The sequence below is a fragment of the Sinohyriopsis cumingii genome, chromosome 8 (genome assembly GCF_028554795.1).
Source record: "Sinohyriopsis cumingii isolate HCF-2022 chromosome 8, ASM2855479v2, whole genome shotgun sequence".
Taxonomy (NCBI): domain Eukaryota; kingdom Metazoa; phylum Mollusca; class Bivalvia; order Unionida; family Unionidae; genus Sinohyriopsis; species Sinohyriopsis cumingii.
In genome coordinates this window covers 98,140,243-98,168,131 of record NC_142968.1, presented here as the reverse complement: position 1 = coordinate 98,168,131, position 27,889 = coordinate 98,140,243, and the positions used below count along the sequence as shown (strand labels likewise).

The 27,889-nt window shown below is 33.0% G+C and overlaps 1 protein-coding gene across 1 annotated transcript in view; it reads left to right on the top strand.

Annotated features, from left to right (window-relative positions):
• LOC149794209 (cilia- and flagella-associated protein 337-like) overlaps window positions 1-27,889 on the top strand; it is a 208,382-nt gene that overhangs the window by 53,865 nt on the left and 126,628 nt on the right. The window contains exons 11-17 of the mRNA XM_089968319.1: window positions 1,627-1,738; window positions 9,267-9,302; window positions 11,815-11,879; window positions 13,909-13,973; window positions 14,780-14,939; window positions 22,625-22,803; window positions 27,286-27,450. Of these exons, the coding sequence (XP_089824445.1) occupies window positions 1,627-1,738; window positions 9,267-9,302; window positions 11,815-11,879; window positions 13,909-13,973; window positions 14,780-14,939; window positions 22,625-22,803; window positions 27,286-27,450 (782 nt within the window). The remainder of the gene's footprint in view (window positions 1-1,626; window positions 1,739-9,266; window positions 9,303-11,814; window positions 11,880-13,908; window positions 13,974-14,779; window positions 14,940-22,624; window positions 22,804-27,285; window positions 27,451-27,889) is intronic.

The window sequence follows — 27,889 nt, the reverse complement described above, 5'->3', positions numbered from 1 at the left end:
CTGAGACATGATTGATCAATGAGTGACATATGCTGCATCATTCTAATACATGATTGATCAGTGAGTGACATATGCTGCATCATACTGAGAAATGATTGATCAATGAGAGACAAATGCTACATCATACCAAGACATGATTGATCAATGAGTGACATATGCTGCATCATGCTGAGACATGATTGATCAATGAGTGACATATGCTGCATCATACTGAGACATGATTGATCAGTGGGTAACATGTGCTGCAACTTACTGAGACATGATTGATCAAAATGAGAGACAAATGCTGCATCATACTAAGACATGATTTATCAATGAGTGACATGCTACATCATACCAGTGGATGATTTATCGATGAGTGACATGGACTTTATACTGATACATGATTTATGAATGAGTGACATATGCTGCATTACACTGAGACATGATTGATCAATGAGACATGCTGCATCATACTGAGGCATGATCTGTCAATGAGAGACATATGCTACATCATACTGAGACGATTTATCGATGAGTGACATATGCTGCATCATAATAATACATAATTGATTAATGAGAGACAAATGCTACATCATACCGATACATAATTTATCAATGAGTGACATATGCTACAGCATACTGATACATAATGTATCAGTAAGTGACATGCTACTTCATACCGATGCATAATTTGTCAATGAGTGACATATGCTACATCATACTGATACATAATTTATCAATGAATGACATGCTACATCATACTGATGCATAATTTATCAGTGAGTGAAATATGCTATGTCATACTGATACATAATTTATCAATGAGTGACATGCTACATCATACCGATACATAATTTATCAATGAATGACATGCTACATCATACTGATGCATAATTTATCAATGAGTGACATATGCTATGTCATACTGATACATAATTTATCAATGAGCGACATGCTACATTATACTAATACATAATTTATCAATGAGTGACATGCTACATCATACTGATACATAATTTATCAATGAGTGACATGCTACATCATAACAATACATGATTTATGAATGAGTGACATAATGCTACATCATACTAGTACATGATTTATCAATGAGTGACATATTCTACATCATACCGGTACATGATTTATCAATGAGTGACATATGCTAGATCCTCCCAGTACATGATTTCTCAATGAGTGACATGCTACATCATACCTGTACATGATTTATCAATGAGTGACATATGCTACATAATACTGGTACATGATTTCTCAATGAGTGACATGCTGCATCTTACCGATACATGATTTCTCAATGAGTGACACGTTACATCATACCGGTACATGATTTATCAATGAGTGACATATTCTGCATCTTACTGATACTTTTAAATATTAGGATGTTTATGAAATGTCTTTAAATGTATATTTTATTTTATCTCTGGTTTCACTTTTAAATATTAGGATGTTTACAAAATGTCTTTAACTGTATATTTTATTTTATCTCTGGTTTCACTTTTAAATATTAGGATGTTTATAAAATGTCTTTAAATCTGTATTTCCTTTTATCTCAGGTTTCACTTTTAAATATTAGGATGTTTACAAAATGTCTTATAAATGCAAATTTTCTTTTATTGCTGGTTTCAGTGAAGTACTGCCAGGGATTGGAGTGTTTCATTAGCTGTGCCACTTCCTATGCCACCTCCATGGTAATTGGATGGATGGAGAAACACACATCTTCCAATCAGTCTTCCAGGTCGTGAGTATTATTTCTTATCTGTTATTTATATACATTTATTCTCTTTTAAGATCTTTAGCTTTGTATGTTATCTCTTTTCACTAAATTTTCCATTTTTTCACAAGGCATTTTCTTCCTAAATTTTTGAGCAATTCATTTTTACATTTTTGGGACTTAACCCATTTGTTGATAAAGTCATTTTTGTGTTGAAGTGCCGTAAAATCCTACAGCATACATACTGACAATGTTCACTTATCTCTTAATTCAACCTGGAACATTTGTATATGAACCGAAGTAGTATAAAATTGTGTTTTTTTCTACTAATTGTTGTTTGTCACAATATTAGAATGACAAATTAAACAACAGTATTGCTGTGTACATGTGCTGGAAGCAAAGTTTGCATTTCATTGTTTCTTAGAATCTCAAGGCAAGAAGGTTCAGAAATAGCATTCATTTTTCTGTGTGTTTTCACTCAGTATATCAGTCCCATCTGTATATGATAGTTCTCAAACATCCATATATGATAGTGCTCAAGCATCTGAACTTGTTAGTATTCAAGCATCCAATTTTGATAAAGCTAAAGCATCCATACTTGATAGTGCTCAAGCATCCATACTTGATAGTGCTCAAGCATCCCTATTAGATACTGTTCAAGCATCCATACTTGATAGTGCTCAAGCATCCATACTTGATAGTGCTCAAGCATCCATATTAGATACTGTTCAAGCATTCATACTTGATATTGCTCAAGCATCCAAATTTTGATCGGTTTCAACCAGATTAAGTTTAAAATTTTCTTTCAACAAGATCTTGAATGAATTTGCATTAAGTCATTTATTTCTTTGAGGCAAAATTATTTTTGAAAGACTGAAGTATGTTTTAAACATAGAATATGCTATATTTTTATGTACAATTTATAGACAACCAGAAACAGATTTACCATTAGCATATTGTGTTGGCATATCAGTATTTTTTATGTTGTACCATTTGCATAGTATGCTGACAGATCAGTGTCAGTGCTATTCTGGTTTATATTTACCATTTGTATAGTGTGCTGACAGACCAGTGTCAGTGCTATTCTGGTTTATATTTACCATTTGCATAGTGTGCTGACAGACCAGTGTCAGTGCTATTCTAGTTTATATTTACCATTTGCATAGTATGCTGACAGGTCAATGCCAGTGCTATTCTGGTTTATATTTACCATTTGCATAGTGCGCTGACACATCAGTGTCAGTGCTATTCTGGTTTATATTTACTATTTGCATAGTGTGCTGACAGATCAGTGTCAGTGCTATTCAGGTTTATATTTACCATTTGGATAGTATGCTGACAAATCAGTGTCAGTGCTATTCTAGTTTATATTTACCATTTGCATAGTGTGCTGACAGATCAGTGTCAGTGCTATTCTGGTTTATATTTACCATTTGCATAGTATGCTGACAGGTCAATGCCAGTGCTATTCTGGTTTATATTTACCATTTGCATAGTGCGCTGACACATCAGTGTCAGTGCTATTCTGGTTTATATTTACTATTTGCATAGTGTGCTGACAGATCAGTGTCAGTGCTATTCAGGTTTATATTTACCATTTGCATAGTATGCTGACAAATCAGTGTCAATGCTATTCTGGTTTATATTTACCATTTGCATAGTGTGCTGACAGATCAGTGTCAATACTATTCTGGTTTATATTTACCATTTGCATAGTATGCTGACAAATCAGTGTCAATGCTATTCTGGTTTATATTTACCATTTGCATAGTATGCTGACAGATCAGTGTCAGTGCTGTATCACTGTTTAAGCTTTTATTCTCATGCTGATTTTCAAGCAAACAGCACAGACACTAATCTAATCTGATGGATAAATGTTTTATATGCAGTTCTGTTATTTTGTACACAAATACTCATAGTAATGCCTGATTTTGCAGCGATGCATGGAGATATGCTCAAGGGTAGGTTTGATTCTCTGCACACATGGTCATTCACTTGTGGTTATTAACTGCATGATTGCATGCATTGTAGTCAGTCTCATTGTAGTCAGTTACTGCTTTGTTTACATATATTTATTGTTTTTTTTGCACACTAAATGGCACTGAAAGATTATGTAAAGACAGAAGATTCACAGAGATGGATGCTACCTTGTCTGTCGGCTGCCTTTTAGGAACAGCTGTGTACTGTGTGTTTGTTTTCTTTAAGCACTTGAGTAGAACACAGACTTAAAATATACACGTATGTCACCAAGACCAACTTTTTGTGATTGAGTGAGTCAGATTTTAGGTATTGTACATGGTTTGCTGGAGCGCAAGAAACGAGTGTGAGTCCAAGGATTCAGAGTCTGACTGCTCTGGCAAATATTTGAACACATTTTAAACAATGTACTATTTTTGTTCTTGCATGATCACTTACAGATACCAGCAGGCAAAATACACCCTTCCACAAAAATTCTTATCATATGAAGGGGTGCTTATAAAGTTAGGTTGGTTTTGCTTACCCAGACCTCTCACATGGTTAATTAAGATGTCTGCATGTGCCAAGTGTCCTTTGTTATAATGCTATAACTGAGGTTACCCAAACATATTGGAAAGTAGTTCAGTTGGCTGATGAGAAGAAGTGATTTATTACATCACTGTGACAATAAAATGATGTTAGGTTTCAGATATGTATGGACATTTTCATTAGCATCTGTGTTAAATTATATCCTTTCAAGGTTTCTGTATAATTTTGTTGCAAATGATTACAAAAAATATGTAAAGAAAAATGTTGAGATTTTTTAATACAAAAATTTTAATGAAGCACCTTCAATCGGTAACAGAGGTTAATAAAGCATTTTACAAGATCTCAGTGAATCATATCCTCATATGCAGAAATCTCAGTGAGTCATATTGTCATAAGCAGAGATCTCAGTAAGTCATATTGTCATAAGCAGAGATCTCATTGAATCATATCCTCATATGCAGAGATCTCAGTGAGTCATATTGTCATAAGCAGAGATCTCACTGGATCATATCCTTATATGCAGAGATCTCAGTGAGTCATACTCAGATATACATAAATCTCAGTGAGTCAAATGAAAGTCTGGTTGAATGAGACTAAAAGTTAGGTTTTGATATATGTTGAATCAGTTCACTAACTGCATCTGTATTATAGTTTGATTTGTAGAATTCACACTGATAGAAACATGCTACCCATAATAAAATGCAATTTCAGGTAATATGTGTTCATTTTTTTGGTTACTTATGACGTTTTATTAAACTGATACATTTTTTATACCAAAGGAAAAAAGGTGAAAAATAGAACAGGTCCTGTAATTATGGGTTTCTAAATCTGAGCTGCAGAGTAGTCAGAGGTCACTGTTCATTTCATGATTCCTTTTGGGACCAGTCAAATGTAGCTATCAGAGGTCACTGTTCATTTCATGATTCCTTTTGTGACTGGTAAAGTATAGCTGTTAGAGGTCACTATTCATTTCATTATTTCTTTTGGGACCAGTCAGATTTAGCTATCAGAGGTCACTTTTCATTTCATGATTCCTTTTGTGACTGGTAAAGTACAGCTATCAGAGGTCACTATTCATTTCATGATTCCTTTTGTGACTGGTAAAGTACAGCTGTCAGAGGTCACTGTTCATTTCATGATTCATTTTGGGACCAGTCAGATGCATCTGTCAGAGGTCACTATTCATTTCATGATTCCTTTTGGGACCAGTTAAATTCAGCTATGAGAGGTCACTATTCATTTCATGATTCCTTTTGGGACCAGTCAAATGCATCACCACTGCACTTAAAGAAACAGGAAAAAACCTAAGCTAATTAATATCTAGATTAAATTGTAAGATTTGCATGTATTTTTGCCACATTTTCTGCATCTTTATGTTAGTTTGATTTGTAGAATTCACACTGATAGAAACATGCTATCCATAAAAAATACAATTTCATGCAATATGTGCATTCATTTTTTTGGCTACTTATGGCATTTTATTAAACTGATACATTTTTTATGGAGAAAAGGTGAAATATAGAATTTCTGCTCTGTGTGTGACTTTATAAGTGAGATTTTTAGAAGATCTGTAAATGTGGTTACAAATTTTCTATCTAAATTTATTTAGCCACATATTCTTCAAAAGAAAGATACAAGTTATTTCCTTTTGGACAGGAGGAAAGGTCATTCAAGTAAAAAACATATTACTTTGAAAATATTTGTAAGACTTGATCAGAAAAAGTATAAATGCTCAAATTATACATGAAATTGATATCACTTTAATTTAGGCATAACTTTTACACAGCATAAGAGATTGTTTCTTTGGAACTGGCACTAAATACCAATCTTTCTTCCAAATAAACATTTGTATTCTCATTCACTTCTAATCATTAGAGCTTTATGCATTTTTACCTGCACCCTCAGCCAAAATTCTAACTTTACCACAGTAGAAAATATGATTCACATTCAACTTGCAAGACCTTTTTTTGAATGTATGAAGAAGTCTAATGCATTTACATTTGTATATTGGCGCTGTTGTTTAATCTGACAAATTATCATTTATGCTTTATAGGATGATAACATCACTGAAACCTTTCACTTACTTTGAATAATGATATCTTGCATTTCTACATATTTTTGAATTTTAGAGAAGTCATTTGTTAGACGAAGATTGCACCTTTGTTGAAAAGTTAGTGCACAGTGTTGTGTAGCATGTTTTAATCTTCTTATCTGAATTTTGATATTGCTGTGGTTGCAATGCCAGATAAAAAGAAAGAAGTGTATTTTTTTGCTCTAGATATTCAAATTTTCTGTTCAAGTTTTAATAACTGTTTACTTGGATAATAACAAATTCTAGCTCAGTGCTTACAGTATCTTCAAGGACACTGTGATGTATTCTAAAACTTCTTATGTTGCATTTTTGTTAGCTTGGAGGGAATGAAATTCCTCTCCCAAGCCCTTAGCATGCTGTCTACTCTTCTGTTACTTAGAACAGTTTCTGTTTCAAATAATAAGGCATTTTCTGTATTTAGCTAATTTTGCCTTTTGGCTTTGAAATGAAGCAAGTTATGTTAAGGGACATAACTCAGATTTTTTGATTAAATGAAAAGATTCAGTAGTTACATCCCTTGAAATAGTTTGCATTCGTGTAGTACATGTACCGGTACTTAATACATCATTTCAGTAGCAAATGCTCATATCAGGTAACTGCCTGAATATTTTCTCTCAAAACATTTTTTGATCTTTTTAATTCTCTTTCAAGAAATAAAGAAAGAAAGGAAAAATGAAAACATTTACTTGCAGTTAGAAGGATGTTGGAATTTACATTTGATAAAAAAACCATGCTGATAATAATAATAATAATAATGAGGACTTTGTATAGCGCCTAATCTTTAGAAGCTCTAAGTGCTTTACAACATTAGACAACACCTATAAGATAAAAAACATATAACGATATGATTACAAAAACAAACACCATGAAATTAGAAAACATTAAAAAAACATGCTGAGAATATTTAAGGTAGGAAACGTTATTAGGTCTTTAAGTTTGTTCTTGCAGTCGAAATAAGTGAGTTTTTAGAGCCCTCTTGAATGTGATCACTGTGTCTTTGTGTCTAAGTTCAGTGGGCAATTCATTCCACGTTGCTGGGCCCTGGTATGCAAAAGAACGCTGTCCATATGACTTTGTTTTCATAGTGGGAATAATGAGTATACGATTGATACATAGCTCACAATTTATATTCATCACTTTGATCCTGTGTAATGTACCATATTTCCTGAAACCCCCAAACTGTAAGTATTCACAATACTTAGATTATTGTTAGAATGATTTTGCATACCTATTTTACGGTATGTATTGGGATGCATATTCATGTATTTATAAGCTGTTTACTGTAATCATTATAATGTATCTTGGTATTACAGTAAAACCTGTCTTGAAAAGCCACTGCTATGAGAAACCTCTTATTTTGCTGGACTAGGTTCTCAATGCATTGATTTATTGCTTATATGGTGTCATGACCTGTCTTTATAGGTAGTAGAAGAATATGTAGACTTTGAGTAGATAAATCAGATACATTGAAATCGATTGATGTAATTATGTATTCATGCACAATCCCATGAATGTTACAGATGTCTCCGTGTGTCATCAACACAGCATACTCAGTATTACATGCAATATATACTAATTTATAAGTTGAATCCAACTGCATAGACCCAGGCCTACTGTCACATAATGCACCGGCAGATCTGAGGCTCTACATTTTATTAGAAGAAATAAAGAGAACATCATAGACCTTGATTATGCAATAGCAGATCGGTGTCTTTGTAGTTGGCAGTTGGATTTAACTTATAAGCAAGTAGATATGGTACATTGTCATCAATGTAATCATTGCCCTGTCTGTAACTCCTCCAGACACAAATGTATTCATTGCCCTGTCTGTAACTCCTCCAGACACAGATGCATTCATTGCCCAGTCTGTGATTCCTCTGGGCACAGATGTATTCATTGCCTTTTCTATGACTCCTCTGGGTACAGATGTATTTATTGCCCTGTCTTTGACTCCTCTGGGAACAGATGTAATCATTGCCATATCTGTGACTCCTCTGGGAACAGATGTATTCACTGCCTAGTCTATGACTCCTCTGGGAACAGATATAATCATTGCCCTGTCTTTGACTCATCTGGGAACAGAAATGATACAAGCATTGCCCGGTCGGTGACTCCTCTGGACACAGATTATCAGATGTTGTTCAGTTAAGTTCAAAATCTGGCAAAGATAAATGATTTATTGATACACATCTGGATTTTGAGGTTACTTTGGGATAAAATACTGGCCTTTGTTTACAGTGTTATCCATTGTGGTAACACTTTGGGATAAAATACTGGCCTTTGTTTACAGTGTTATCCATTGTGGTAACACTTTGGGATAAAATACTGGCCTTTGTTTACAGTGTTATCCATTGTGGTAACATCTTTACATCAGCCCAAAACCATTTGAATGAATAAAACAAAATGTTTCTTGAAATATCCATTATCTTCCATTGAATTAAATTTCCTATTACTGTTCTTAATATTATCATCATTATCAAACTGGCACATCTGTAATGAACTACTTGTCTGATCATTTATGTTGACTTCATGGCTTTGAATGTAAAAGCTATGTACATCCATTGTCCTATAATATCAAATATTACACATGTGTATGAGTACATATAATTATGTTATCCATTGTCCTGTTATGTCAAATATTTATTACACATGTGTATGAATACATAATATATGTAATCCATTGTCCTATAATATCAAATATTGCACATGTTTATGAATACATATATATATTCCATTGTCCTATAATATTATATATTATATGTGCATAAAATACCAACATGTAATCCATTGTCCTATAATATAAAATTTTACATGCATATATGAATACCTACATGTAATCTATTGTCCTATGATATCAAATATTACACGTGTATATGAATACATACATGTAATCCATTGTCCTATGATATCAAATATTACACATGTGTATGAGTACATATATGTAATCATTTATTTCAGGAATGTAACCCAAAGAAAGGAGTTGCTGAGATCATTGTGAGTATTGTTTCATATTTTATATTATCACAACATGAGTGGATGCTATGTAAGATTCACTTTTTCCATCCATCCATCTTTCCATCCATATTTTTCTTCCGCCTGTTTTAGCTGTAACTCAAGTATACCTTCTGTAATCAGATTATAATATAGGTAAATCATGTGATGAGTATATGCTGCACATGAAAACTGGGTTACAGTGACCTTTTTAAAGGATTGATTCAACTTTACATGATGAAATTTGTGTTAAATGTTCTAGTTAACATTCTTTTACCATATTTTAATGAAATTTATAATGTGGGGGCATCATAGGATGAATGTTTGAGACACATTTAATACTGGATCACTGCTACCTGCTTTTTAGTGTTTACTCAGCATTACTTAAACAATTTTCAAGATCAAGATCATGCCACAGAAACTCTCTTATTTTTCTGCTGGTTGATAATGACTCCAGTCCTTTTTGTTTCAGTTTATCAGGCCATAATAGCATATGAGGTTATGGTATGGTCCTTTTTTGTTATGCGTCATCCAGTGGGCAATATTTATGTGCAATTGCTTTTTGCAGCTTATTCTAAAAATACACTTGACCCAATTTGGTATGATTTTACAAGGAATATTCAGCATCATAGTATTGTTCATTAGTCATTCAGTATGGCCATTAATAAAAATTTTAAAACGTTTAGACACCTTTTTAAAAACTTCTCAACTGTGTTAGACCAGATGTGTCAGCAATTATTCTGGCATAAAGGGCTTTCAGTTTTTATTCAAAGGTTGCCAATCTAATATAAAACATGGTCATTATTACTGTAAATAGAAAACCTGTAAATGACTTGTTTGTAAATAGCACAAAAAAGAATTAAGCCTAATTTGACATAACATCATGGCATAGAGGGCTGGAGAGTTTCTATAAATAATGCCAATCTACCTTCAAAAATAGCTGTTATCATTAAAAATATAAATCTTTGCAATAATTTCTTCTCAAAAACTGTTCAGCAGAATTTGACCAATTTGATAGATTGAAATGATCTTGGCACAGAGGGGTTTCATTTTGATACAAATGATGTTACTCTGCCACATGAATATGGCCAACATTGTTAAAAACACAAATCTGTAAATTACTTATATTTTTAAAACCACTGAACATAATTTGACCAAATGTGACAATAAAGCATACTGGCACATAAAGGACATTCAAATTTCTGCAAATAATGCTGATTTGTATTAAATTATGGCTGCCATTACCAAAATTAGAAAAACATTTGAATGACTATTCAAAAATCGCTTATCGGAATTTGACCAAATTCATCAGAAATCCTTCTGGCATAAATGTGTTTCGTATTTGTGCCAAGGACAACTATCTGCCAGCAGGTATGGCCATCATTACTAAGTTTAGAAAAAAAATTTAAAACAATTTCTTCTATGAAACAGCTCAGCAGAATATGACTGTATTTGAGGGAAAGCATTCTGGCTTTAAGAGCTTTCACATTTTTAAAAATGGTACTGATTTGCCATCAAATTTGGCTACATTTACTAACAAAACAAATCAAAAACATCTTTGAAATGAATTGTTTTTTAAAACCACTGAACAGAAGTTAACAAGAAGCATTTGAGGCATGAAGGGCTTTTAATTTTATACAAATGATGTCAACCCGCTTTTAGATATGGTTGCTGTTACTAAAAATAACAATGCTTGAATAACATATTCTACATCTACAAGCAAAACCTTTTAAAATAATGCTCACAGAATTTAAAAAAAAGTTTCCAGGCATGAAAATCTTTAAAATTTGTACAAATGATAAACAATTTGGAATCAGATATGGACATCATTAAAAAAAAATACACTTTGAACAACTTTATATGTAAATAAAATGGTCAAAATTTAACTAATTTGACAAAAAGCATTCTAGTATAGATGTCTTTCAGTATTGGATGCTGATATGACATGAGGTATGCATAAAAATGCAAAGACATAGAGAAGCCATGAAAAATTTGTTTTCATCAAATATACAATCAACAGCATTAGAAAATATATTCTGCAGGAAACAACCTGCCAAGTCAGATCCAGATTTCATTGCCAACAGCTCATGTAATTGGCTATGAGGCAGATGTAAGTTTGAGAGTGATCTCAGCCCCACATGGGTACCTTGTCTCAAAGTCACACTCATTTAAGCTCTTGAGCAATGCTAAAGTAATATGTAGTTATTTTGACCATGTATAATTCTTCAGTACGACATGGATTTGGTTTAAATTTTGAAGTTTATAACTTAAATTTAAGGCAGTAACTTAAATTTTTGTTAAAAAAATTATGAATGCTGAAGAATACATTTTACAAGAATGATCATAGTTGGAACTTCAAGCTAATAGTTGATCTTTTCAGTTTTAGTTGTGTTCATTTTAGACTTGTATTTTTCTTTCTTTTTTTTCTTTAATGGATATATATCATTAGTACTAGAACTCAAAAACTTTTTACATCTGACAATTTTTACCTACTCATATATTCATTCTTTTTCAGTGCAATATTTACAATTCCACAGGGTATCAATGCTTTTGATGTCAATGAGCAGATGAACCTTATAGGTAAGATGCAAGGTCACTCACATTTTTATTCACTGCATACCACAAGTATATACAGTGGTGACCTTGACTTCCAAGTATTCCTGATCTCCACAAGTATATACAGTGGTGACCTTGACTTCCAAGTATTCCTGATCTCCACAAGTATATACAGTGGTGACCTTGGCTTCCAAGTATTCCTGATCTCCACAAGTATATACAGTGGTGACCTTGACTTCCAAGTATTCCTGATCTCCACTAATTGTGGCCATGACCTCAGTCAGTCCTGCCTTTCATATTATGGTTTGTGCACCAAGTATTTCAACTCACTTTCCAGTTAAACTTTATATTTACATTTTAACAACATTACCTTTAATCTGCACCATGTAGCCATTATTGTGCTGATGTGCAGGTAAATGCTAATTCATATATATGATCTGTATGTTTTCTGTCCTGTGTGGCTGAATTACACAGGTCTACTGTAAATTAAAAGCAGCATGGAAAATGAGTTGTTTCATCGACAGTATAATAATGTATGCATTTAAGGATATGAGCCTTTCAGTAAATAGAGAATTTTTCAAAAAAGGTTTGAACTTGAACCTTAGTGGGTGGGGGAGATGTATAAAAAAATAAATTCCAGATTTATTTTAATTCATTCACCATTGTAGTTAGTGGCCAATAAAAAATATATCTGGTATTTATCACGCAGATGCAAATATAATGGAATATTTTCTCAGCTTATTGGCCAAAATATTCAGTAATCAGCCAAAAGAAGGGATAGCTTTATCTCCATTTTTCTGGTAGATTTCATAGCAAATCAGCTAGGAGAGATTAACAATTTACCAGACATAACATGCAAAACCCTAAGTGTAACAGGAGTCATAGCTCCATAAAATTGCAATGCAAATGTTGAAAACTGAACTAAGCATAGGTCTTTTTAATAAATATTTTTTTGGATGACGTTCTTCACAGTTATGACATACCACAATATGTCTGATGAATATGGCTAACACTGTATTCACTCCTTAACATGGCTGATGAATATGAGTAACACTGTATTCACCCTCTGTAGATACTGTGTACATAAAGTTATGACATAACATGACATAACTGATGAATATAGATAACACTGTATTCACCCATTATAAATACTGTGTACTTAAGGTTATGACATAACATGATATGCCTGTTGAATATGAGTAACACTGTATTCATTTTCAGTGGATATTGTACACATCAGGTTCTGTTCAAAAACATTTGGAGGATTTTACTGATTGAAACTAGATTTGGTTTCATGCTTTACATTAAGAATACCCAGATCATCTGTTTTCCAACAGAGTTAAGGTCCTTGTTTGACTTAGAACCATGTACTTTGGTTTCCACATGATAGCATTGGAAGTTTTTTATGATTTAAACCAAATTTGGCATTAAATAGGCAAAGTTCAAGTTTTATTTTTAACATTGTATGGTAAAATGTTATAGAGTTATAATGCTTGTAAGACTTAGACCTTCTCACTTTGAATTTCACTCAGTAACTATTGAAAGACTTGATGGATTGAAATAACAAATATAGCTTGAATTTTTCTATCAAGAAAACTTATTTCAGGTTAGAGTTTAATCAATTAGCAACACAATTTTATGGTGTTAATAGCCCTATTTTGGTTTAAGATTTTGCCATTCATTTGCATGGTACTGGTAGGGGCAAAATAATCTTGAAAATTCACAGAAAGTTCATTAATATTTTATTACATTTGTCAAGTCTTTTTGAAACGTGAATAAACATGACTCAGATAAAACTATATACATATCATCTTTAATTCATTAATACATGGATTATATCTATATTTGATGGATTATATCTATATTTGATGGATTATATCTATATTTGATGGATTATATCTATATTTGATGGATTATATGTATATATTTGATGGATTACATCTATATTTGATGGATTATATGTATGTTTGATGGATTATATCTATATTTGATGGATTATATCTTTATTTGATGTATTATATCTATATTTGATGGATTATATCTATATTTGCAGCTACTGCTGGTGTGAATCATCATGTCTGTCTTTGGAACCCTTATGTTGTGTCCAAGCCCAATGGTGTAAGTTTCAACATTTACTGACTGACAGGGGTCTCTGTGTCCAACCCCAGTGGCATAAGTTTCAACATGTTCTGAATGACATTGTTCTCTGTGTTGTGTCTAATCACAGTGGCACATGTTTCCACTTTGTACTGACTGACAGTATTCCCTGTGTTGATTCCAAGCCCAGTGACATAAGTTTCAACTTGTACTGACTGACATTGTTCCCTGTGTTGTGTCTAATCCCAGTGGCACATGTTTCCACTTGTACTGACTGACAGTATTCCCTGTGTTGATTCCAAGCCCAGTGACATAAGTTTCAACTTGTACTGACTGACAATGACAACTTTTATTGACAGTGTTCCCAATGTTGTGTCCAGGCCCATTGACATAATTTTTAAGTTTTCACTGACTGAAAGCATTCTCTTTGTTTTGACAAGGCCCAATGGCACGAGTTTCAACTTCTACTGACTGACTGTTACACTGAATGACACTGAAGGACATTCTTACACTGACAGACACTGAATGACACTGTTACAAATGAAGCCAGTATAATATTGGGAAGAAAAAGTCATTGTAATGGTTTAGTGGAGAGATTGCACTTTATATAAAAAAATGAACAATTATAATGATTTTACATTTGTTACCTTTATATTTTATTTTGTAAACATTTTACAGAATTGTAACATCTGTACTTTTCTATATATTTAATTTATATGGAATGAAGTTAGTCACACTGTATTAGGCATTAATATTATAGGTGTTAATAAAGGTGGTGAGTTTTTTGAAACTTCTGCTTTGAGATCATATGCTGCCTATTTACACAGGTACTTCGTGGTCACATGGCTGGAGTTGTACAGGTACAGTTTCTCAAGAGTCGCGGTCAGTTGATCAGTTTTTCCAAAGACAAGATCCTGAGGATCTGGGATGTCCAGTTACAGGTCTGCATCCAGAGACTAGCTGGCATGTTCCCTAAAGGACCAGAAGGTAACCTTGTTATGAACAGATATTTACAGAGGTCAGCAAAGTAATTAAAAAATATACAATAAACAGTAAACTCCAAACAATTATAGTATCTTCAAAATTTGTATAGAAGATATTTTGTTTGCATGACTTGAAAAAACAATTACAAAGATAAGTATAAATAATAGGTGTTAATACTATAGGTGTTAATATAATGGGTGTTAATATTAAACATGTTAATATACTGCATGTTAATATTATATGTAAATATTCTTGGTGTTAATATAATATGTTTTAATATTATAGGTATTAATATATTGGGTGTTAACATTATAGGTGTTAATATACAGTGTGACCCCGCTATAACACCTTAGTTGGGAGCCATAGAACCCATCTTTGTTATAGACCGATCTGCGCTTTAAGCAACCAGGTCAATTAGCTGAAGAAAATGATGCATTTACCACAACAACAAAAATACGGAGGGGGATAGGTAATAAATGCGGGTGGTAAAATACATCCTTCATTGGCACAGTTACCATCTTAAATCAATGCATATTAAATGAGTAATACACCTCTAGTGAAAACAGATAAGGCATATATAATATTTTACTTTATTTAGAGAACCACAGATTGGTACATGTATGTGTATTCAGTTTATATATACATGTCTTATGTATATCAACACCATGTACTCACCCATGTATCTCATCACATACATTAAATTCACAAGTAATTCCATTGAACAAATGCACAGATTTAAAATATACAGTAATTTTGTCCTAGGTCATATAGGTCTGAATTCAGTGGAAAAACATAGCACAATCACTCTATGATGAAGCACATTTTCTTTCCAGTACGTTTCAAGTTGGTAAAAGTTAATTTGCGTTTTACGCCACTGCTGGTAGCATTCATAAGCACAAACTTTTGCACAAAAGCACAACTGCTGGTAGCATGCATAAGCACAAACATTTGCCCTGCAAAAAGGAAATTTCATGGCACAGTAAACGTGTTCCAGTCATGTTGGAAAATGAAAAAAATCCATCAGATTCCATTGTTTTTATTTAAGCTTGGTACTGACTTCTTTGAAGAAAAGTTCTTTGTTTTTATTGAAGATTGTAGTCGGATTTCCATGATGAAATGTGCACGCCTTATTGAAGTCACTTCTAAAAGCCAGCTTTGGAGTACCATACAAATGCCCATTTCTTATTGTGGCAGCAACATCAAAACAAATAATTGTACTGCGTGACTGGGACTGATTTTTTTCCATGTGCTTAGTATGTTTTCATAACAGTAGTGCTTCAAAGGTAATGTTTTCTTACAAATTTCAGCAAACTATTTATCTGGGTACATTTTTAAAAAAAGGAATTGGCTGTCGTTTGGTTGATTGTAGTTACAGTTCCTCTCTGCCTATTGAATAAATCAACAAATGAGGTGCGCTTTTTTTTTTATACATTTGTGATAGCGGATAAAAACAAAGAACTTCCACTAATGTGTCAGAAATTTAACAAAAGGTCAACGGATGATAGAGACGCAGTTGTTCTGGTCTGATGACAAGGATTAGTACAGAAAATGTGGGTGTTCTGAATGATTTAATTCTGAGTGGAAAGAAGAGGAATTTTACATACCATCCACACACAAGTGTCACTATATGTAAATATATTAATTAGTAGCAAGCGGCTGAAAAGCTGACAAAAGATAGATTACGAGATAATGCATTGTCTGGTTGATCTCCGCTACCAGAAATGTCAACAACAAAAACAGTGGGTGTTCACAACATACAGTACTCATGCTAGATGTCAACATAAGCGGATTATGATATAACAATGCACTGTTAAAATGGTTTGTCAATACGGACAAAAAAATTGTTTATGTGACAATATATAAATTTCAGTGCATTTTATATCAGGTTTGTGGATTCCTTTCATGGGGCCTCTGAATTTCTCCACTCCAAACCAATGGTTTGTATACAAGTTTAGAAAGCCAACAATGTCACCCATAAAATAAATCAGCAGATGGTATATTTTGCCGCCAATAAGGAAAATAAAATCACAGTTTGTGACATTGGCGAAGCCCTATGCGATCCTAGAATAAACATTTTACACTTTAATTTCCGTACTTATAAGAAGAAAAAACTATTGTTTCGTGTATGAGAAAAATACATAACAAATTTCAGGAGCCACTCCACAATTATCTTGTATCATTCATGTGTGATCTCTTCCCCAAAATGATAATAAACTTTTTATGTTTCTTTTCGTACTTTTCAGAAATTAATAATTTTTTTGGGTGCGAGAAAAATACATTTATTTAAAATTTTGGGAACCATGCAGCGACTGTGTATTATCCGAATTTGTGTTAAAATGGAGCGTGCTATAGTGGGGTCACACTGTATTAGGCATTAATATTATAGGTGTTAATATAATGGGTGTTAATATTATAGGTGTTATTATAATAGGCACTAATATTATTGGAGTTAAAATTACAGGTGCTAATGTTATTGGCATTAATTTTATAGGTGTTAATATTATTGGTGTTAATATAATATGTGTTAATATAATATGGTGTTAATATAATGGGCATTAATATTATGTGTTAATATTATACATGTTAATATAATTGGTGTTAATATTATAGATGTTAATATAATGGGTGTTAATATAATAGGTGTTGATATTATATGTGTTAATATTGTTGGTGTTAATATAATGGGTGTTAATATTATAGATGTTAATATAATGAGTGTTAATATACTATGTGTTACTGTAATAGATGTTAATATTATATGTGTTAATATAATGGGTGTTAATATTATTGGTGTTAATATAATGGGTGTTAATATTATAGGTGTTAATATAAGTGGTGTTAATATAATATGTGTTAATATAATATGGTGTTAATATAATAGGTGTTAATATAATAAGTGTTAATATTATAGGTGTTAATCATATAGATGTTAATATAATAGGTGTTAATATAATGGGTGTTAATATTATACATGTTAATATAATTGGTGTTAATATTATAGATGTTAATATAATGGGTGTTAATATTATAGGTGTTAATATAATAGGTGTTAATATTATATGTGTTAATATTATTGGTGTTAATGGGTGTTAATATTATAGGTGTTAATATATTGAGTGTTAATATACTATGTGTTACTATAATAGGTGTTAATATCATGATAATAAAAGAAGCCAATGAGATTTTTGAACTTTTAACAACTTATATTTTTCTAAATTGTTGCATGCAATCAGAAAGACACATGGGATTTACGAACAAGTAGCCAAATTTAAAAATGCAGGCAGTAATTTTACTTATTAGATAATAAATTTATTTATTTATTCATTGTACTGCAGTATATAGATTTCAAATAAATACAGACTGGATAAAGATAGAGATATGCATTGTCATCACTGTCATTAATTACCACTGTCATAAAACTCCTCATCTTCTCATTTCTTTCTCACCACAACTGCCACTGACTATCACTACTATCATTATAATGTATGTTGCAGACATTGTTCAGCTCTATATGGCATGGTTTGGTATAAAACCCAAAATAAGATGGACCATTCATTGGCAGAAAAAAACTTGATTTGTTTAAAGAAAATGGGTGGGCGATAAAAGCTGTTGTCATAAAGCATATGCCAAGAATATGCCACGCATACATTACATACATATATGTCTTTTAACCACTTCAGATGACCTATCAGGTAAGAAAACTGAATATAGGTATGCTGGGCTATCTGTTCATGGAAAATGGGAAATATTTATATTATGATATTTTTCCTTATTCTTCTTTTAGCTTTCTCAATTTGGTATTTGGCAGTATAAATAATCAATTTGCATATACATTCATCTTCAAATGTATCTTCCTAGAAGTATTTAGGGTTCAAATTATATATATATATATATATATATATATATATATATATATATATATATATATATATATATATATATCTATATCACACTTTACCTCAGATCTTGGCCATTGGCTTTTGGTGGTGTTTGAGTACCTTTTAAATTTTTCATTATAGACAGGATTATTTTTTAAAAATCATTTACTTGCTCTCTTTTACTCATTTTGTCCATACAAAGTTGATAAATGTAAACAGCATGACCTTAGGTTGTCTAAGTAAAGCATGTTGTGATTGCCTACCTGCCATATTCCCAGACAGTGATGTATAAGTAAAAGTTCCAGGTATGTGTGTGTGACCCCAGAAAAACGTCATCCAATTGAGAATAACTATCTTTTCATAGCCTATACAAAATGATTGGAAATTCAAATCTGAACAACATAAAATAACTTGTCTGTAATAGTCAATAGACATACTATTGTCATATATTATCACTACACATATACAGGTGTGTGCATTTTGCACACACTCACAAGCACAAGCACAGACTGGTGGTTAGAGCATTCACCTAGGATGTGGGTGGTTGAGGGTCCGAACCCAGGCCAAATCATAGTAAAGACTTATAAAAATGGTACTAACAGCTGCCTTACTAGGTGCTCAATATTAAGGGGTTAGTGTTAGGACTGGTCGGCTTGGTGTCAGGAAAATGTGACTGGGTGTGCCTTTGTGCTACATGTCTGCAGCATGATTTTCGAGTGCTAGACATCACTATAAACTGCCGCAACGTTGACATTGTAGCGATATGACTGAAAAAGTGTTAAAGCTACATTAAAAATCGAAGTCACACACACACACACACACCAAGGTTTGGTCTTTAAAATCCATTGGATGGCAAAAAGGGTTAATTAGATTCAAAATCCTCTATTTTCTGCCCCTAAAAGATCTGACAGCATGTACCAGTCAGAGGTATCTTGCAGTGTATTATGTTTCATCTCAATCACTTAAAAATAAGAATGACTACAACTATGAATGTGTGTTGTTAATATATTTAAACAACATGATGGAAAACATTACATCATGTTATGTCATCATGCTGTAATAATAATAATAAGAATAATAATAATAATAATAACAACAACAACAGCAATAATAACAACATCATCATCAATCAAACAATTGCCAAAAAATAACATTATAAACATCCCCTCTTTTGTTCTTGTTGGCTGACAGAAAACTTAATTCAAATTAACTAAAGATATGTCTTCTGGAAAACTGCTTCATTATACCCTGCATGGAGGTTAATCACTTCTTCCATCTGTCTGTCTGTCGGTTCCTTCAAACATCTTGTAACCACCATAGCTCTGCAATCCTTGCACAGAATTGGATTCCATTTGGTAGGCGAATTGCCTGTTACATTTACGTGTTTTATAGGTTTCACTTTTTTTCAGGTTTTATTTCAATATTACCCTTTTTTAAAATATCAAAACGTAAATCTCCACTACTTCAGATCGTGGAAATCAGCAAAGCACAGGAACCGTTCAACATATTCTGATATAGTTTGGTGTGAATATTTATATGTTTTGTCTTATTAGCTCTATTTTCAGTAGAGTTATGGCCCTTGACAATTAATTTGACAGCTTAACAAGGGATGTCAATTGTCACTAGCATTGCTCCAGAACCATTAAAAATATTCTGATGCACTTTGGTATGTACATTATTTCATGGACTTGCATATACTTTTTATGTGTTTGGTTTTGTTTAGAAGGGTTATAGCCTCCTGATTGTTCATCCTTCTGACTTTGTTTTCCAAAAGATGATTAACTCAAGTTTGTTTGAGTTCAGCAAGATTTTACATTTGGTAGATGAGCTTCTAGCATTCTGTGACATCATTTACAGAAGGTATGCTCCTGAACTGCACATGCTTCTTTTGTTTAAAATGAAATTTGTTTAAAGTTAGATTTTGACTAAGTATGTTCTGCTGGTTTGTATTATAGAAACCTTGGGAGTTTAATTTTCAGCAGGTGTTATGGTCCTCCTAGCTTCAGTTTTGAAAAAGTATAACTTTAGTAAACATTGTCGATTTCAAATAAAGTTAGCAACGATTTCAAATAATTTTAGCTTACAGCGTAATATTGATGAGACCTAGAACAAGTTTCATTTCCAGCTTGCCACAATATCTTTTAAGGGAGTTAAAGTCACTGATTATCCAATTTTCCTAACTTTGCCTATTACAGTACAACTTAAATAAGGAATGTACAATTTTAAACAGTATTATCATTCACCTCAAATATCAAGGTCACTGACCAAAAAATTATTTCTGAACAAAACTGTCAGTTCATGACTATTTACAATCAGCAAAATTTATGGATGGCTTACACACTGGATAAGACAGAAGTCTTTTTGATTTTGGGCTCAGTGGTCTGTGTTACAGTGACTGAAAGTAGAAACATGGTTTTTGCATGATAGTTTAAGTTCTACCTTGTCCAACATTTATGAAGGGCTTGCACATAAGGTAAGGTATGAGTTGATTGATTTTGAGACCAAAAGGTCAATATTCAGGGTCATTATGACTGTAATAAAACTATTGGTTTCTTGACCAAGCTTTGTGGATGACCTACACTCAAAGTAAAAAAGAAAACTAAAAATTGTGGAGTCTGAAGGCCATGCTTAGTGTTAAAAAAAAAAAATGGTTTCTGCAGAGTATGTTTCATTGAGAGGTCAAGGTCATTGAATCCCATTGGTCAGTAAGATCCCCAGTCAATCTAGGTCTATTAGTGTAATCATAAAGGACTATTAAACATATGGATGTCACAGAATGTACTGTTCACTGTGTATCACACTACAAAACTCAGCAGATACTTTGTCCAAAATACTGTTTAAATATGTTTATGACCACTCCAGTGGCCCAGTGGTTAGAGTGTCCACCTCAAATGTGGGAGGTTTGGGTTCAAACCCCAGCCAAGTCATACCAAAGACTTATAAAAATGGTACTAACAGCTGCCTTGCTATGTACTGTGCATTAAGAGGCGAGTGTTTGGACTGGAGTCAGGATAATGTGATTGGGTGGGACATCATCTGACGTGTCTGTCGCTTGATGCCTGAGTGCTAGACATGACTATAAACTGCCACATTGCAGACATATAACGATATGACTTTTTTTTTAAAAGTACGTTAAAAATATAAAAATCACACACACACACACTCACACTAAATATGTTCATTGTTTTGACATGGCATAGACATGTTGGACCTTATGCCTGTAAGCTGTGTAATATAAATTACTTGTGTAATATGGCATATAGATGATGTTTTAATGAGATATCAGTGATCCTATGTACGATAAACAGGAACTTACATGGGTGATCTTTTCAAAATTAACAAGTGTCATGAATTTTTGCCTTTGTGAGCTTTATAAATTGCTTACAGAAGACTGAAATTATTTAATGGATTTTATAAATTTCATCTGAAACAAGTAAAAACATACCATCTATTAATAAGATGATGAAAATTACTGTTTTTATAAATAAAGCAGCAGATTGTTAAACTGATTATACTTCTTAAGTTCATTTGGATACCTGGGATATCTGGCCTTTGCGTTAAATGATGTAGTGTTGAAATTTGTTATATCATGACATCATTTGTGATGTCATAACATTAAATTTTGACTAGTTAAATATGAAACCTCTGAAAATGTTAAAGCATTGACATATTCAGTATATGATAACAATTATTTATAGATAATTATGGCTAGAAATTTAAGACTAGACTTGATTTATAACAACTATTAATAGAATAAAACTAGAAATTTAAAACTAGACTGCTGATTTATGACTTTGTTCTCTATCTCAGTGTACAGTGCTTTGTTCTTTGATGAGGGTAGGGACCGTAATGGCCAGGAGAGGAATCGACTCTTCATCTCCTTCAACTACCAGTTGACTGTGATGGAAATGAAGTTAGAAATCAAAGACAGAGTTCTCAGTCATGAAAAACCTGTAGTTGCTGCCATCAACAACAGTGTCTACAATCAGGTACAAATAACAGCTGTTAAGAGCAGGTATGTGCAACCTACTGCACACAGGTACAAACATCCCATGGCCTGGTTGTATCCATTTATAGTTACATCATATGGTCTGACTTGAAAAACTGCTATCAGGACCATAACCTGGAGGAAGTTGCACATGCCTGTGTTAAAGTATTTTTAGTAAAGCTTTAGATGTTGCAGGTTTTAACAAAGATCACATCATGGACTGTCTGGAGGATAACATTTGAACTCAGGCACAACATTCAGTTATTTTGGTTATATTTTTTGGGATACATTAACTAGGAATAGAGGTACAATTACCATTACACTAATTTTAGAGCTTTTAGCACTTTCTTTGCTCTACATATTTGCAAGATTTTATAGTCATCAGAGGAATCCGAGTAAGATTTCTGATTTTGTAATCTTGAGTCCAGCTTCAGTTCTTGTGCTCAGAAAGTTTGACGAATATAGGGGCTTAATGTACAAGTTACAGTGGATACACAGCTTGCCGTAACTTCATTTGCTGCACAACAATAACCTAAACCTAGGCTTCGGGATAAAAAGGAAGTGATGCAAAAACAAGGTGCTTGAAAATCATGGGGCTTAGTAAAGTCCCATTTTAAAAAGTAATGAAACACTTGAGATGCTTGGGTAAACAGAAAAATGCTTTATTATGATGTACATTTAATTATGTTAATAGAAAAATGTATTTATTATGTCATACTTGTTATGATGTTAACTGTGTTGTAATGGACAGTGTCAAAGCATATTCTGTTGATATGACTGATTATACTAAATTTGCTATACAAGATAACATAAGCTGAGTAGCAGGTACAAGTTACCATTGTAACAGTTAACAACCATGTCATAAACCAAGTATCAGATGTCATTTCAGTCTTGAAAAATGTTAATAATTAAACATGTTTCAGTTACAGTCTGCAGCAGTATCTTGAATCATAATCTGTTGTCAGATATAATGTAATTCACAATATCCACATTTAGCTATAGCGCCCTGTTTTAAGGAATTCTTAGATTTGTGTGATTACTTGTTTGATTATTGCAGCTTGGTGCAATGGAAATATTCCCAAGCCCAAAATAACTAGCCAGTTGTAGGAGCAAACATCATGGAGTGAAGTGTTAGTGAGTTTCCATGATGCCATGGCTGACTTTTAATGAATTTAGGTCAGAAATGTGTAAGTGTCCCTGGAATAATATAGTCCCTATTAAAACCTAATGGTGTACATTGATGGTGTGACTGCAGTGGCAGTATTTACAGTAGGAGACTGCTTGAGTGTCCCTGGAGTACCATAGTCCCTATTTAAACCTAATGGTGTACATTGATGGTGTGACTGCAGTGGCAGTATTTACAGTAGGAGACTGGTAAATTACACAAAGGAATAAACAAGAAGGGACACAGCATATACCATTTATATCACCATGATGCAGTTGTACTGGCAAAATGTGCCTTGAAACCATGAACTGACTGGCCTAAGGTGGCGCAGTAAAAATAGTTCCCTTTGTTAGGGGTTAATTGTATAGTTTCTGTGGCATTAACAGCTGACAGTACAGAAAGTTGATGAAGAGAAATCATGCAGATGTGCAGTTGATCAATATTTGGCAAGTTGTGAGATCTGTTTTCTTGCATTGATTAGAAAAACATTTATGTATAGAATGGACATGTCAGGCTTTGTAATTTACAGCTGAAGTTGTATAGAAGTCTTAGGAAATTTGGGGTAAACTTATGTCTTCTAGCAGAATCTCACCAGGGTTTGACACTGCTCAGTCAAACAAATACCCCTGGCTTGTAACATTACTGTTTGGCTGGATTTGAGCATTTATGGCAGGAAACTTGCCTTATCAGCAATCACTATTCGCTTTTTAACAAAATAGAGTAATATCTTTGTTGCATAATACTAATACAAATCTTCTCTCTCACTCTCTCTGGCATGTGCAGATGTAATGTTGAAATTAAGAACAAATGTTTGTGTTACCCATGTTGTGTATTTCATGGAGACTTTGTAATTTTCAAGTCACTTTAGCTAAATAAATTGATGATGTATACAACATTATTTCTGTTGCAGTCTGGATAGTGGTTTATCTCAACCTCAACACAAAGAATAATGATAGTAAGACTAAAAACATCAATAACAACAGCAACAACTTATCTATGTTAACTGAATTGAAACCTCCTAAATAGCTTTAAAGTTCAGTAATTGTAGAATTGAAGAACAGAGTTCTATGAGAGTACATGTATGTATAGAGTTAGTGGATGGTGATAATTTTCTAAAACCTTTTTACAAACAGTTTATCCTGTTTTATTGTTCTGGAGCCATGAATGAACAAAAATTACTTTAATGGTACAACACTTTCTTGGTTCATCTTCCAAATCACTTAGTTTATACATTTGCTAATGCAAGGTACCACATAAAGGATTTTTTTTTTATCACTGATTGGAAGTTTTAAAGTTTTTTTCCATGTCGCCTTCTGTATAAAACATACTGAAAAAAGGCTAAAGGTGTAAGAATATTACACTATAATGCTACTCTAAATAAATGTTTTTTTGAGTTATAAATACAAGTTTCACTAGTATAACATCCTGAGAATTTTGGCTATTGTTTAAAACCTCTTTAAATTTGGGAAAACAATATAGATTCATGCCTTGTTTTTTTACGTTTTGTGTGTTGTTTTAATAAGACTTCATGTACAACAGAACTATTGATACAAATATAATTCATGATAAGTTAAGCAAAGTCATCAAATCACCAACTGAAGCATGTATATACATTTAAAAGGACATTGCAACAGTTTATGATTGCTTGCACATGTAGTTGCAGGTCTTACGGGTGTGATTTATGAAAAACATATTGCTGTAATTAAAGTTTTATTTTGGGACTGATCATCTTGATGATAAATGTTTGACCTCTGTATAATATATTTATCTTTCTATATATTTACCAAAGTTCTATGCATGTAACTTCCAAATTTGGTTAGTGATAATTCGATCTCACCTTAACGTGATTTTTCACTTGATTCACATCTGTTCTCTCCTGTTTGAACACTAAGTAGGCAGATGATGAAAATGGGGTGGATATAGCTCATTTAATAATCATAAATTTTTTTTGATTATCAAGGATGTCTTTTCAATATCTTTATGTATGTAAAATCTCGCCGCAAGTGGGCGTTTTAACTTTACAGCTGGGTCAGATGATTAGGCGATTTCGGTACAACTCTACAGTGAATTCATGCATATTTCCAATAACATTTTGATGTACCTCTTTTGTACATGTCGTAGATATATTTGCCTGTATTGGACATGTACGGTATGAATGTTTCCCAACACTATTGTCTCACATGCATGAAATATTTAAAAAAAGTACCAGGGACTGTTATATGCACCAGCTTATCTTCTTATAGTTTAGCTAAGTAGTTGGTATCTGATGCTTGGATCAAAAGGGAGATAATGCATTTTTGCAACATGTAATTAGACAGCGTAGATCTCTCTACAAGTTTTCCACCGGGTAATTGAGTTTTCATGCATGTGTATCACCAGCTGTGGAAGAAAAATGCACTCCAAAATCACAAACATGTACCAAGTGTGTAAATGGGGTCCTTCCTAAAAATCACAATTTTATGTTAATCTAGGCTAAAGTAGTTGGGAGAAGCAAGATTTTACCATTTGTAAATGATATGTCCTCGGTATGTTGGTGTGTACTCTCATGAATGTCCTCAGTTTACACACACACACACACACAGAGCTTTTTTGTTCCATTGAAAGAGCATTGTTTGTTGTTTTCATGAGAAAAGAAGTCCTACTCATACTGTTACCACAGCAATATTGTATATTTATTGTCCCTAACACTGTTAGCCTTTTGGCATTTTGGCAGCCTTTTGGCATTTTGAACCAGACTGTAATTCTCAATATAAACAAGCGGACATACTGCTTACTGTCCTTTTCTGTTTTCTATTTCAGTAATATCTGTTGTCTCTGTCCAATACTTGCAATATCTAGTTTTAATGTTTCTAAAATGCCTGAGCAAATAAGAACTCTTGCATACATCTGTTCAAAGAGATTCAGCTCCAATTTTTTTTTGAGTTATTGAGATTATCAAAGACAGTGGACTATATCATATATGTTTCCTGAAAGTGACTTGCCCATGTAAATATGGTAATCCTGTTAATAAAGAAACTCCTGTTTGATTTAAAACAACAAGTTGACAGTGTTTGGGCGCCCCTGGTGACAGTCGGGTTAGAAATTATAAATTGATGAAAGAAATGACTAAGTTTTGTAAATGTTTAATATCCTGAATACTTTTTGAACAAAATATCATTAGGGGGTACAGTCATTATGTTTTGTAGATGGTCATTGTGTGTCAGACTGGTACCATTACTTGTAGGTGGCCAGTGTGTCAGGCTGTTATCATCATTATGTGTTTGCTATCGGTGGTCAGCTTGTGTCAGGCTAGTGCTATCATTATGTATTTACTTGTAGGTGGTTAGTGTGTGTCAGGGTGGTACCATCATTATGTGGATGATAGACACAGGCCAGAAGGTCAAGCAGTTTAATGGAACTCATGGCAACTCAGAAGTCACATGCCTGTCACAGGATCAGAGTGAGACCAGACTCTTCACTGGGAGCACAGACGGTACTGTCAAGGTAAAGAAATACCATATTCAGCATAATACTTGCACTGCACGATAGAGAAATAATCTCTGTAAATTTTCTGAGGTTTAATCACATTATAATAAACACACACCAATAATATAAACAATGTCCCCATTAATGTGTATGGAGATACTAGAAGAGTTAGCTCCCTTTAATTTTGGATCTCTTCACTTGGAAGGTATCATGCCTCTCCCAGTATGGTCATGCTGACCAAGTATATGTAAGATTTTAGTTTTAAATTTGATTTAACCAATTATGTTGAGCAGTAATGAGACATCAGATCTACATAGTAAGCCACTTTCCTCTCAAGGAATACTGGGATACAGAAATACATGCTCAATAAGAGAAATGTTTTGATGTCATTTATGACTAAAATGAGTTGTGTGGGCTTATTAAGGCATGTGCAGGTATTATAGTCAAGGTATTGTTG